This window comes from Salvelinus sp. IW2-2015, unplaced genomic scaffold, assembly GCF_002910315.2.
Source record: "Salvelinus sp. IW2-2015 unplaced genomic scaffold, ASM291031v2 Un_scaffold3133, whole genome shotgun sequence".
Taxonomy (NCBI): Eukaryota; Metazoa; Chordata; class Actinopteri; order Salmoniformes; family Salmonidae; genus Salvelinus; species Salvelinus sp. IW2-2015.
Genome location: NW_019944423.1, coordinates 62,831 through 76,349, shown reverse-complemented (window position 1 = coordinate 76,349; position 13,519 = coordinate 62,831). Strand labels below are relative to the sequence as shown.

Here is a 13,519-nt window from a genome sequence, read left to right as displayed (position 1 = left end):
AGGTGTGAACACACGCACGCACGCACTCACTCATGCACACACTCTCTCACTCACACACATGCACACACACGTAGCAAACACACACGAACACAACACACAGACACAGAGGAATGTCTCACTGTCATGCCAGTAAACCCAGCCCTGATGAGGTTGGTGACCCTCCACTCCAAAATGAGCTGGGGGATGCAGGTGGAGGTCAATGAGAAAATGGCAGCTGATGACATCATAATGAAGGCTGTATTGGCAAGCGGAAGAAGGCGGAGCTAGAAAATGAACCAAGAACGTTCCAGTGCCATTTGTGAAATAATGTGACTTGTGACACTACTTCTAACCGGGGTCTGTTCAGGAGGGTGCAAATGTTACAGAAAACATTCAGATAGAAATGCATCAAGTAGAACGGATATTCTTGTCAGTCTGACAGAAAAGGGTGTCGTGTCAGCTCTATTCATTACATTTCTATCTGTTCTTTTCCAGAACGTTTCACCTCAGCAGAACATACCATTATGTTTCACCTCAGCGGAACGTACCCCCTTGCTTGTTGGCCCCCCCCCCCCCCCCCCCCCCCCCATAGACTCTCTCACCCTGACCTTTGACCCCAACACACACGCATGCACACACCTAGTGCTGTACAAGGGGAGACCACACCACTGTATGGTTTGAGATACATACAGATGACTTTTGGCAGCACTACTGTACCTGCCTGTACATGAAACCCCTTTAGTTTGTTAGGAGAGCCCTTATTTCTGTTTCAACAAACACTAGCCTCACACACCAAKCATTTACATCATTTCACAAACGCACAACAGTTGATCGATTGAGTGAATGGGGTTGGATTGGCTTTCGCAGGACGTCTGCTTTCTCAAAGAGGAGGAAAAAATGATAGAGAGAGTCGATCAAGAAGTCACATCAGAAATAGAAAGGAAAGATAAAAAATAAATGGATAGGAACGTAGGATGGATGGATGAACGATTGAGAGTAAACTATAAACTTCGTAAATCCTCCTTTTCACAAATCTTCTGGATTTAAAAATAAATAAATAAAATAAACCCCTTAAAATGGTCATTCATTTTATAATGGTTGGAGCACACAATCCACACAACATGCTTTAATTCAATGGCAGTGTTGTGTGTCGGTGTCAGCCATTTTGGTTCCGCAGTTACAATTCTGGACAAGCATGTTGGTGTTGCTGAGCCCAAATGGAGTAGTCAGTTTCCTGCCTGATCAGTGGACACCCACAGTGTCAAGTGCAAGTAGTTTTCAGCGGCAGATTCATGATGAATGGTAGGTGGTCTGTAATGGAGGTTAAGGGGAGAAGGGAAGACATTACAAATGCCCATGCCAGATAACAAACCATACAGTAACTCAAACCCTAGGCCTATATTTTTTCATATGATTTCATACATTTATATCATATTATATGATATAACTGACTAACTGCCTTAGCGTGCCTATTATATAGTGTAGATTCTATCTATCTAGCTATTTATCTCTAGAGACACCTGAGAAGTAAACAAATCATTGCCTTTTCGCCCCTGCAATTACAGTATCTCACTACACCGTGTGAAGCTGGGCAAAGGAGATCCCCAAAATGGCCGCCATATCAAAAGTAGTTTCCATTCCCCTCTCTTCCTGCGCTTTACTCACTGTTCCAACCAACTAAGCAAAKCCCAGTCCCTACTGCCTTGCTCCCAACCGCTACCTGCCCACAGACAGCGACTAGGACTCTTTAAGGCGTAGTGTGGTTGATGTTGATCAACCACAGGAGGGGGCGAGGGGGAGGGTGAGGGGCGAGTGGGGAAGGGTAGATGTGACTCTGAAAACAGAAGGCACTGAGGCACTGGGGTTTCTGGGTAGATAAACACCCCTCTGATGTAGGCCCCCTCTCTCTGGAACCTACCTATACGAGGGCAGGGTGGTATATTGTAGCCCCCCCTCTCCTCTGGACCTACCTATACGGAGGGCAGGGTGGTATATGTAGGCCCCCTCTCTCTCTGGACCTACCTATACGGAGGGCAGGGTGGTATATGTAGGCCCCCCTCTCTCTCTCTGGACCTACCTATACGGAGGGCAGGGGTGGTATATGTAGCCCCCCCCTCTCTCTCTGGACTACCTATACGGAGGGCAGGGGTGGTATATGTAGGCCCCTCTCTCTCTGGACCTACCTATACGGAGGGCAGGGGTGGTATATGTAGGCCCCCCTCTCTCTCTTGGACCTACCTATACGGGGCAGGGGTGGTATATGTAGGCCCCCCCTCTCTCTGGACCTACCTATACGGAGGGCAGGGGTGGTATATGTAGGCCCCCCTCTCTCTGGACCTACCTATACGGAGGGCAGGGGTGGTATATGTAGGCCCCCTCTCTCTCTGGACCTACCTATACGGAGGGCAGGGTGGGTATATGTAGGCCCCCCCCTCTCTCTCTGGACCTACCTATACGGAGGGCAGGGGTGGTATGTAGGCCCCCCCCCCTCTCTCGGACCTACCTATACAGAGGGCAGGGTGGTATATGTAGCCCCCTCTCTCTCTGGACCTACCTATACGGAGGGCAGGGGTGGTATATGTAGGCCCCCCCCTCTCTCTCTGGACCTACCTATACGGAGGGCAGGGGTGGTATATTGTAGGCCCCCCCTCTCTCTCTGGACCTACCTATACGGAGGGCAGGGGTGGTATATGTAGGCCCCCCCCTCTCTCTCTGGACCTACCTATACAGAGGCAGGGGTGGTATATGTAGGCCCCCCCTCTCTCTGGACCTACCTATACGGAGGCAGGGGTGGTATATGTAGGCCCCCCTCTCTCTCTGGACCTACCTATACGGAGGGTAGGGGTGGTATATGTAGGCCCCCCCTCTCTCTCTGGACCTACCTATACGGAGGGAGGGGTGGTATATGTAGGCCCCCCCTCTCTCTCTGGACCTACCTATACGGAGGGCAGGGGTGGTATATGTAGGCCCCCCCTCTCTCTCTGGACCTACCTATACGGAGGGCAGGGTGGTATATGTAAGCCCCCCCCTCTCTCTCTGGACCTACCTATACGGAGGGCAGGGGTGTATATGTAGCCCCCCCCCCTCTCTCTCTGACCTACCTATACAGAGGGCAGGGGTGGTATATTGTAGGCCCCCCCCCCCTCTCTCTGGACCTACCTATACGGAGGGTAGGGTGGTATTTGTAGCCCCCCTTCTCTCTGGACCTACCTATACGGAGGGAGGGGTGGTATTGTAGTCATCCCCCTTCTCTCTGGACCTACCTATACGGAGGGCAGGGGTGGTATATGGGATTGGACAGCTTGGGAGAACGATAGAGGGAGCAGGAGAGGACAAAACACTGCAAGAGGGTAAAAAATAAAGGAAAGATGTGCTATGAAGGATAAGGATATCGTGAGTGATTGTGCAAAAGCAAAACGATGTGGGCATACCCTCTATCTATATAGTTCTATCCATCTATATTAAAATCTATGCTGTATATATACTATCTGACACTACACTATCTGACCCATAGAAATATAATCTATAGATAWGCCATCATTGACTTGAATTGGGATGCCTGTTCTACACATTCTATTTCTATGCGCTCACTTACGTATTGTAATTTATTTATAATGGCACAACCACTCTGCACTGTAATGGTAAAGGAGAAATGGATGTTGGATAGATCTGCATAGAGTTTGTAGTGGGATATTGTGTGGAGCTACAGTGACAAAGTGCAATTTGAATCTGTGTAGCTGATTTCAATGGAGAGTTTCTGAGCTCTAGCCACGTAGCTAGAGTGTTTGAAGTAAATAAAAGTATGTTTATCTCTCTATAATATATACATTTTTATATCTCTATATATCTATATTGTATCTATCATTTTACGAGTTATGATAGGGAGTATCTGTTACAATCTACATAACTGTAATCATAGCAAAATAAATATGTTTTAATCCAAAACATCTGGAAACAATCATGTTAGCTTACCTGTCTAAAGAATGCTCTAGAATGTACTAGAGTTTCTAGAGTCTAGACGAGAGTTTCTAGAACGTCTCAGAGATTATAAAATGTTTCTAGAATGTTCTCCTCTGGCTTGGTAAAGCAAGCAGCTCAATGCTAAACATGTCATGGGAAATCAGAAAGACAGYGAGACTAGACAGCTAGTGGAGAGCTCTTGGGGATGTGAGGTGGAGCTCGTTCACAACATAGAGGTAGAAAGAGGGCTCTAGGTGGATATAACCCGGTATAAGTCCTCTGTCTAACTCTATGGTTCACAGCTAGCTGTAAATCAGATACTTTGTGGAGGTCTGGCGGTTGGTTGGCCGGTTCATTTGGCTATGACTGGGGCGCACTCAGCAGGACACAATGTTTTTGGAACGCTCGGATAGAAAAATGCTATTTAGAACAAACATGCATCTCTTACATGMAGAATAAAGAACCACGTCGGCTCTGTTAATGACATTTCTATCTGCAACGTTTGACAACATTTGGCTACTGAACGTGGCCCCGGTTCTCTGTCTACCACTGAGGGGGGACCYATCAGAGGTAAAGAGCTGCGTTACACAACGCTACACAGTTCTATCTGTGTTGCTCACAATCACAATCCGACATCTAACCCCTCCCTGAAAAGTTTATGCGTGTTGCATGTATCGGACCCGGTTAAAGGCGTTTTGGAACAGTTTGGGAAACAGGTTTTGGAAACAGGTTTAGGAAACAGGTTTGGGACAGTTTGGGAACAGTTTGGGAACAGTTTGGGAACAGTTTGAACAGAACCCAAGGAAAATAAACAATGAAAACTAGATGACACAGCAGATTGAAACTCCAAAAAACATGACAACAGATCTACGGCAAACAACTATCATCATTCATCGTTTTGCATTGACATTGATATCAGTATTTATAGGACCATCGTCATTATTAACAATACAAATCAATTATTTAAAGAGGTTGAAGTTCTCTCTCTCCTCACAGCTCTCTCAATTCTTACTTATTCCTCAAAACAATTTAGGAATATCTTAGTACAACAGGAATATCTTAGTAAGATTTAGGAGTATCTCAGTACAACAGGAGTATCTTAGTAAAATTTAGGAGTATCTCAGGAACTTAGGAGTACTTTCAAGATAAGAAAATGGTAGCTTTTGAAACCCTATTGGGCGGAAATCAAACTTAAAAAAGGTTGTCCATCGGATCCTTAGGGTGATATAGAACAAATATTTACCCAATAAACAAACGCATGATGATAGACAGAGTCAGAGAGAGAGAGAGAGAGAGAGAGAGAGAGAGACAGAAAAAGAGAACTTCTTCAATCAAAACCTAAAATGTAAATGTTCGATAAACCCAATATGCCCCCATATCCCCAACAGTAGATTTTCTCTCTAGGTATTTTTTTGTTGTTAAATTCCTTCATGCATCATAACGGATTAACAGAGGCTTGAGCGAATGCAACAGAAGAACCAAGCTCCAATGTCCAAGAAGAAGAACTAGAAGAAGAAGAAGTAATCGATAGAAGAAATACTGAAGAAATGGTATTTTCCCTCCCTTCCCTTCTTTCCGCTCCTCCTCCCATCATTTTCCTTTCCTGTCCTTTCTTTTTCGGCAGGATGGAGGAGAGAGGAAGGGGGGAGAGAAGATAGTGGGGGCAAACAAACTACGCCCCCTAAGGGTCCATGACTCTGCCCCCAGCCCCTCCCCTGTGGCCCCACCCACCGGAACAGGACGTGATGCCACACTAGGCCCCACCCACAGGAAGTGAGGTCACACCAGGTCCGTCGTCAGCATTTCGTGAGTCTGTAACAGTAAACAGGAGATGATAAAACTCATCAAATATCAGCCAGCTCTGTCATTGGCTGGTTTTTGCAGTAGAGGCGGAGCTTCCTGGTTCTAGTCCAGTCCCTTTAAGGAAAGTTTAAGTTAAAGTGGTTGTTCTCCCTTTTTTTCTCCTCTTTTTTTTCAAAGTTTGTTTTTGTTTTCTGTTCTTTAGTCTTCAAGTTAGATTTTTCTGGAGGCATAGCTTGGCGTGTATAAGGATAGGGGGTCCTGGCATGGGTTTTCGTTGTTTTTTCTTTTAAACATGTCCGTCTAGGTTAGACCAAGAGCAGTGTTAGCTAGCTAGCGTTTAGCTGTTAGCTCCTAACACTTATCAGGCTAGTAGAATAGAATGACAGAACAGCAAGAGCACCCAGGTTTAGCTTAACTTAACTAACCCACCTATCTCCTAAACAGTCTGGGAGATGAGCTTATATTTACCATTCATTGGCCACTTGTAACTTAATATACATGCTCCTCCCTTCCTTTCATTCTTTTGTTCTTTCTTCCCTCTCCACACCTCCGTCAGCACCTCTCCACCATCCCTCGGTCCACTCCCCCCTGGGCACGCTGAGAACTCTGGGTATGGTAGTTGAGACAGAGGAGAAGAGGAGAGGTGCGTAGTTCTGCCTTATAGCTGTCTCTCTTTGTCATGTTTGCTCTGAGTTTAGAGTCTCACACACCCACACAGTGTGCCTCCTCTCCTCTAACCATCCCTCCATCCTTCATCATTCCATCCAAGTCTGAGTCTCAGGGTGGAGGTAGAGAGATGGAGAGACTTCTCCCAAATTCTCCTCTCCTCCTTTCCTTTCCTCACCCCCTTCTGCATCCCTTTACCCTTCATTCAAGTCTGCATAACGAAGAACAGAGGACGGGGGAGACGGAGAGACTCCTCTCCTCCCTCCTTTTCCTCTCTTCCTCTCCTCCCTCGTTCTTCTGTTCCTTCGCTGTGCTAGCACCAGTCGTCCTCGTCCGTCTCGCTGTAGGGTTCGTGCAGGCCCTTCCGGGGGCCTCTGGGGCCTCCATGGGGGACCCGGTGATGAGGGGGGGACCGGTGGGGTGGTCCCCCTGGATGGGGGTGTTGATGTGGGGGCCCTCGCCGGTGCGGGGAGGGCGAAGACGAGCGGTAACCATTTGGGACTCGTCGGGGGTGAGGGGGAGCAAGTGGAGGTGGTGGGCCCACGCCGCCCCCGTGCCGGGCAGTCCTGGGGGAGCGTGGGTGCGGGTTGCCGTGCGGGTGGGGGTTGCCGTGCGGGTGGGGGTTGCCGTGGGGATGTGGGTTGCTGAGGCTCTGCTCGTAGGCGGGCGGCTCATGCTGGCGCTCGTACTCGCAGTCACGCTCATAGAATGGGCCGCCCTCGCTCTCCAGACTATCCCCGGGAGGGGGACCGCTCCAGCGCCCGTGGCGGGGGGACCGGGGTGACCCATGGTGGGGCGGAGGTGAACGAGACCCCGACTGGTGCCGGGCCGATCTCGGAGACCCGTGCCTCGACCCTCCGTGCTCAAGCGGGGAAACGTGACGCGATGGCGGACGGTGATACCCCCCTCCGTCGTGCTCCGGGGGGGAGAAGTGTCGGGGGGAGGGGGAGCGGAGTCGTCCAGGGGGACCTGCTCCGTAGGTGGGCTTGGGGTGTCGTATGGCTGGGGAGTAGGTGACGTGGGGGCGTGGCACGGCGGGGGTCTGGGGCAGCTGGCGGCGCCCGCGGCGGGGGGTGGAGGTACCGGACGTGGAGGGGACGGGGCTGCCGCTCACCGAGCTACTGCCCTACAGCAAATATGGCGACAAGGCAAATCAAAAAGCACCACAAAATTAACCAACCACAGCCAACCACAAAGGAACCASGACCACAACCACARCGACCAGAGAGAAAGAGAGAGGAGATAGAGAGAGGAGATAGAGACAAACAGACACAGAGCGAGATGGACAGAGTGATAAAGAGAGAGGAGGAGGGGGATAGATATAGTTAGATAGATAGACAGAGATAAAGAGAGGGATGAGGGGGATAATATAGTTAGATAGATAGACAGAGATAAAGAGAGGGGAGGAGGGGGATAGATATAGTTAGATAGATAGACAGAGATAAAGAGAGGGGAGAGGGGGATAGATATAGTTAGATAGATAGACAGAGATAAAGAGAGGGATGAGGGGGGATATATATAGTTAGATAGATAGACAGAGATAAAGAGAGGGGAGGAGGGGGGATAGATATAGTTAGATAGATAGACAGACAGAGATAAAGAGAGGGGATGAGGGGGATAGATATAGTTAGATAGATAGAGATAAAGAGAGAGTTGGAGGGGATAGATATAGATAGAGATAAAGAGATAAAGAGAGAGGGGGGGATAGATATAGATAGAGATAAAAGAGAGGAGGAGGGGGGATAGATATAGATAGATATAGATAAAGAGAGAGGAGGAGGGGGATAGATATAGATAGATAGAGATAAAGAGAGAGAGGAGGGGGATAGATAGATAGATAGATAGATAGATAGATAGATAGATAGATAGATAGATAGATAGATAGATAGATAGATAGATAGATAGATAGATAGAAGATAGATAGATAGATAGATAGATAGATAGATAGATAGATAGATAGATAGATAGATAGATAGATAGATAGAGATAAAGAGAGAGGAGTGGGGATAGATATAGATAGATAGATAGATAGATAGATAGATAGATAGATAGATAGATAGATAGATAGATAGATAGATAGATAGATAGATAGAGATAAAGAGAGAGGAGGAGGGAGGATAGATATAGATAGACAGAGATAAGGAGAGAGGAGGAGGGGGATAGATATAGATAGATAGAGATAAAGAGAGCGGAGGAGAAGGATAGATATAGATAGATAGAGATAAAGAGAGAGGAGGAGGAGGATAGATATAGTTAGACAGAGTAAGGAAGAGAAAAGAAAAGCGGAAAGACAGCAACATTGAAAACCATAACAACCAAACCGCCAATGAGGCAAAAGAGCACATACACGTTGAAGCCACGAGAGCCACATCAAGAAAAATGGACAGAGAGAAACAGTGACAAAGAAAGAAAGAAAAAGAAAAAGAKAAATTGATATCTGTAAGTAGTGGTAGTTAACCAWCAAGGCAGAACTCKAAATCAAAGATTATTGGTTAGATCACTCCAGCTGCTTCTCCATTGGTTAGTTTTCGATATCCACCAATGGGATGAGAAAGAACCATTATAATCCACCTGTTCTCCATGGTGCTTGACGAAGGCCTTCTTCCACTTCCCTGAGAAAGATATACTATAGAGAGGAATAACGGTGTGTGTGTGTGTGTGAGACTGTGTGTGTGTGAGGCCGTATACAGTATGTGCAGTCTATGTGTGTACTTTCACATGCATTTGTGTGTGCATGTTTGTGTGTATATGCTTATGCTTCTCATCTCCCGTCCGTCGCTGTGTGGTGCCCACCTGTCTGTGGCCCCGTCCGTCGGGCCCCTCACTAGGAGAGCGGGACCAGTGTCTGTCCCCCTGGTCGTGGGGGTGTCTGTGGGTGAACTCTGGCCCRTGTCGGTCTGGCCCGAAGCGCCCCTCCTTCTCCATGGAGCCACCGTGGTGGTGGTGATGATGGTGGTGCCTGCGGTCTTTGGCTCGACCRCGTTCACGTTCACGCTCTTTGGGGGGGAGTTCTCCAGACTGGGTGGTGGTGCTCAGGTCTGTGCCCAACCCTGCAAGAGGAGGGGGGACATATTTTCTATGCCATAAAGTTTCTTCTGAAAGTCTACTTCCTTGAATTTCTCAAACCTCTGATGGAACTGGACTTTTTCTACCTCAAACCTGATGGAACTGGACTTTCTCTCTCAAACCTCTGATGGAACTGGACTTTTCTCTCTCAAACCTTGATGGAACTTGACTTTTCTCTCAAACCTTGATGGAACTGGACTTTTCTCTCTCAAACCTCTGATGAACTGGACTTTTCTACTCAAACCTCTGATGGAACTGCTTTTCTACCTCAAACCTCTGATGGAACTGGACTTTTCTCTCTCAAACCTCTGATGGAACTGGACTTTTCTCTCTCAAACCTCTGATGGATTTGACTTTTCTCTCTCACCTCTGATGGAACTTGACTTTTCTACCTCAAACCTCTGATGGAACTGGACTTTTCTCTCTCAAACCTCTGATGGAACTGGACTTTTCTCTCTCAAACCTCTGATGGAACTGGACTTTTTCTCTCTCAAACTCTGATGGAACTTGACTTTTCTCTCTCAAACCTCTGATGGAACTGGACTTTTCTACACTCAAACCTCTGATGGAACTGGACTTTTCTCTCTCAAACCTCTGATGGAACTGGACTTTCTACCTCAACCTCTGATGGAACTGAACTTTTCTATCTCAAACCTCTGATGGAACTTGACTTTTTCTCTCAAACCTCTGATGGAACTGGACTTTTCTACCCAACCTCTGATGGAACTGACTTTTCTCTCTCAAACCTCTGATGGAACTGGACTTTTCTACCTCAACCTCTGATGGAACTGGACTTTTCTACTCAAACCTCTGATGGAACTGGACTTTTCTCTCTCAAACCTCTGATGGAACTGGACTTTTCTACCTCAAACCTTGATGGAACTGGACTTTTCTACTCAAACCTCTGATGGAACTGGACTTTTCTCTCTCAAACCTCTGATGGAACTGGACTTTTCTTCTTCAAACTCTGATGGAACTTGACTTTCTCTCTCAAACCTCTGATGGAAACTTGACTTTTCTACTCAAACTCTGATGGACTGACTTTTCTCTCTCAAACTCTGATGGAACTGGACTTTTTCTCTCAAACCTCTGATGGAATGACTGGACTTTCTCTCTCAAACCTCTGATGGAACTTGACTTTTCTCTCTCAAACCTCTGATGGAACTGACTTTTCTACCTCAAACCTCTGATGGACGGACTTTTCTCTCTCAAACCTCTGATGGAACTGACTTTTCTACCTCAAACCTCTGATGGAACTGGACTTTTCTATCTCAAACCTCTGATGGAACTTGACTTTTCTCTCTCAAACCTCTGATGGAACTGGACTTTTCTACCTCAAACCTCTGATGGAACTTGACTTTTTCTTCACCTCTGATGGAACTGGACTTTTCTACCTCAAACCTCTGATGGAACTGGACTTTTTCTCTCTCAAACCTCTGATGGAACTGGACTTTTCTCTACTCAAACCTCTGATGGAACTGGACTTTTCTCTCTCAAACCTCTGATGGAACTTGACTTTTCTCTCATCACACTCTGATGGAACTGGACTTTTTACTCAAACCTCGATGAACTTGACTTTTCTCTCTCAAACCTCTATGGAACTGGACTTTTCTACCTCAAACCTCTGATGGAACTGGACTTTTCTCTCTCAAACCTCTGATGGAACTGGATTTTCTCTTCAAACCTCTGATGGAACTGGACTTTTCTCTTCAAACCTCTGATGGAACTGGACTTTTCTCTCTCAAACCTCTGATGGAACTTGACTTTTCTACCTCAAACCTCTGATGGAACTGGACTTTTCTACCTCAAACCTCTGATGGAACTGGACTTTTCTACCTCAAACCTCTGATGGAACTTGACTTTTCTCTCTCAAACCTTGATGGAACTTGACTTTCTACCTCAAACCTCTGATGGACTGGACTTTTCTCTCTCAAACCTCTGATGGAACTGGACTTTTCTACCTCAAACCTCTGATGACTGGACTTTTCTCTCTCAAACCTCTGATGGAACTGACTTTTCTACCTCAAACCTCTGATGAACTGGACTTTTCTACCTCAAACCTCTGATGGAACTGGACTTTTCTCTCTCAAACCACTGATGGAACTGGACTTTTCTACTCAACTCTGAGGAACTGACTTTTCTACCTCAAACCTGTGGAATCTGACTTTTTCTCTCAAACCTCTGATGAACTGGACTTTTCTCTCTCAACCTCTGATGGAACTTGACTTTTCTACCTCAAACCTCTGATGGAATGGACTTTTCTCTCTCAAACCTCTGATGGAACTTGACTTTTCTACCTCAAACCTCTGATGGAACTGGACTTTTCTCTCTCAAACCTCTGATGGCATTGACTTTTCTCTCTCAAACCTCTGATGGAACTGGACTTTTCTCTCTCAAACCTCTGATGGAACTGGACTTTTCTACCTCTAAACCTCTGATGGAACTGGACTTTTCTCTCTCAAACCTCTGATGAACTGGACTTTTCTACTCAAACTCTGATGGAACTGGACTTTTCTATCTCAAACCTCTGATGGAACTGACTTTCACCTACCCACTCTGATGGAACTGGACTTTTCTACCTCAAACCTCTGATGGAACTGCACTTTTCTCTCTCAAACCTCTGATGGAACTGGACTTTTCTCTCTCAACCTCTGATGGAACTGACTTTTCTCTTCAAACCTCTGATGGAACTTGACTTTTCTACCTCAACCTCTGATGGAACGGACTTTTCTACCTCAAACCTCTGATGGAACTTGACTTTTTACTCAAACCTCTGATGGAACTGACTTTTCTCTGAAAAGTTTCTCTAAACCTTTCTACTTTTTACCTTCTTTCCAAAAAGTTTGGTTTGAAACGTTCCCTTCTGGGAGCTTTTACTTAGTGTTAACAATATTAGCAAAATTCCCAGGTTTACCAGAAATCCCAGTTGGAAGACTCAGAAGGGAACAAGCAGGAAATCCAGAATCCTCCAAAGCACTGGGATAAAGACTATTTATTCTAAGGGAAACCAGGGCCAGTATCCACAAGACATTTCTGATCTAGGATCAGCTCCCCCCGTTATTTTGTTCATTATGATCTGAAAGGCAAAACTGATTCTAGATGAGCACTCCTACTCTGAGACACTTTGTGAATACTGGCCTTGGTCAATGGGAAACTTGGTCAAAATACTCTAGCATCTCTCTCACCTGTGTCTGTGTCCGTTTATCTGGTAAGGGACCTCTGTAAGTGTGTGTGTGTATGTGTGTGTGTATGTTTGTGTGTATGTGTCTGTGTGTATGTGTGTGTATGTGTGTGTGTGTGTGTGTGTGTGTGTGTGTGTGACGTGCATGTGTCTCTCCAACTCTTCATCTCTCTCACCTGTGTCTGCGTCTGTGTATCTGGTCAGGGACCTCTGAGAGGTGCGGTGGCTCCTATCCCTCCTGTCCCTGCGTTGTCCCCCGCCTGCTCCCCCACCATGCCTCCCCTCTCCTTCTACCCTCTCCAGGCTGTAGTCATCCAGCCTCACCCCCCTCTCCCTGCCAGAACGCCCGTGGACCAGAGAGGAGGTGGACCGACGCATGGGGCTGGTGTCTGTTATGGTCTGGAGAACGGAGAGGGAAAGGGAGAGGGAGAGGAGAGGGGGAGGGAGAGGAGAGGAGAGGGGGAGGAGAGGAGGAGGAGAGGGAGCAAGATGTAGAGAGGGAGAAGAGAGATGGAAGTGAGAGAAGAGAGATGGAAGAGAGAGAAGAGAGAGTGGGAGAGAGAATGAGAGAACGGGCAGAAAATAAGAAAGTCAAACTGTTTAAAACTCACTCTGTACAGGAATATGTAGTGGTGGTAGTGTGAGAGTGTCTGCTTGTGTTAATGCATTGCTCTGTGTGGGAGTGTGTGTCGGAGAGTCTGTGTCGGGAGTCTCTGGTGTGAAGCTGTCCTGTGTTGAAGTGTCTGTGTGGAGTGTCTGTGTGGGAGAGTCAGTTTCGGGAGTACAGTTCGGAAGTCTGTGTGGGAGCAGTCTGTGTCGGCGAGTGTCTGTGTGGGAGTTGTCTGTGTTGGAAGTGTCTGTGTG

The 13,519-nt window shown here is 46.9% G+C and overlaps 1 protein-coding gene across 1 annotated transcript in view; it reads right to left on the bottom strand.

Moving 5' to 3' along the window:
* Nucleotides 1-2,497: 2,497 nt before the first annotated feature.
* Nucleotides 2,498-13,519, bottom strand: part of LOC112075396 (voltage-dependent P/Q-type calcium channel subunit alpha-1A) — a 63,352-nt gene continuing 52,330 nt past the window's right edge. The window contains 3 exon segments of the mRNA XM_070440899.1: nucleotides 2,498-7,534; nucleotides 9,202-9,458; nucleotides 12,832-13,054. Coding sequence (XP_070297000.1) covers nucleotides 6,722-7,534; nucleotides 9,202-9,458; nucleotides 12,832-13,054 — 1,293 coding nt within the window. The 3' untranslated portion in view covers nucleotides 2,498-6,721.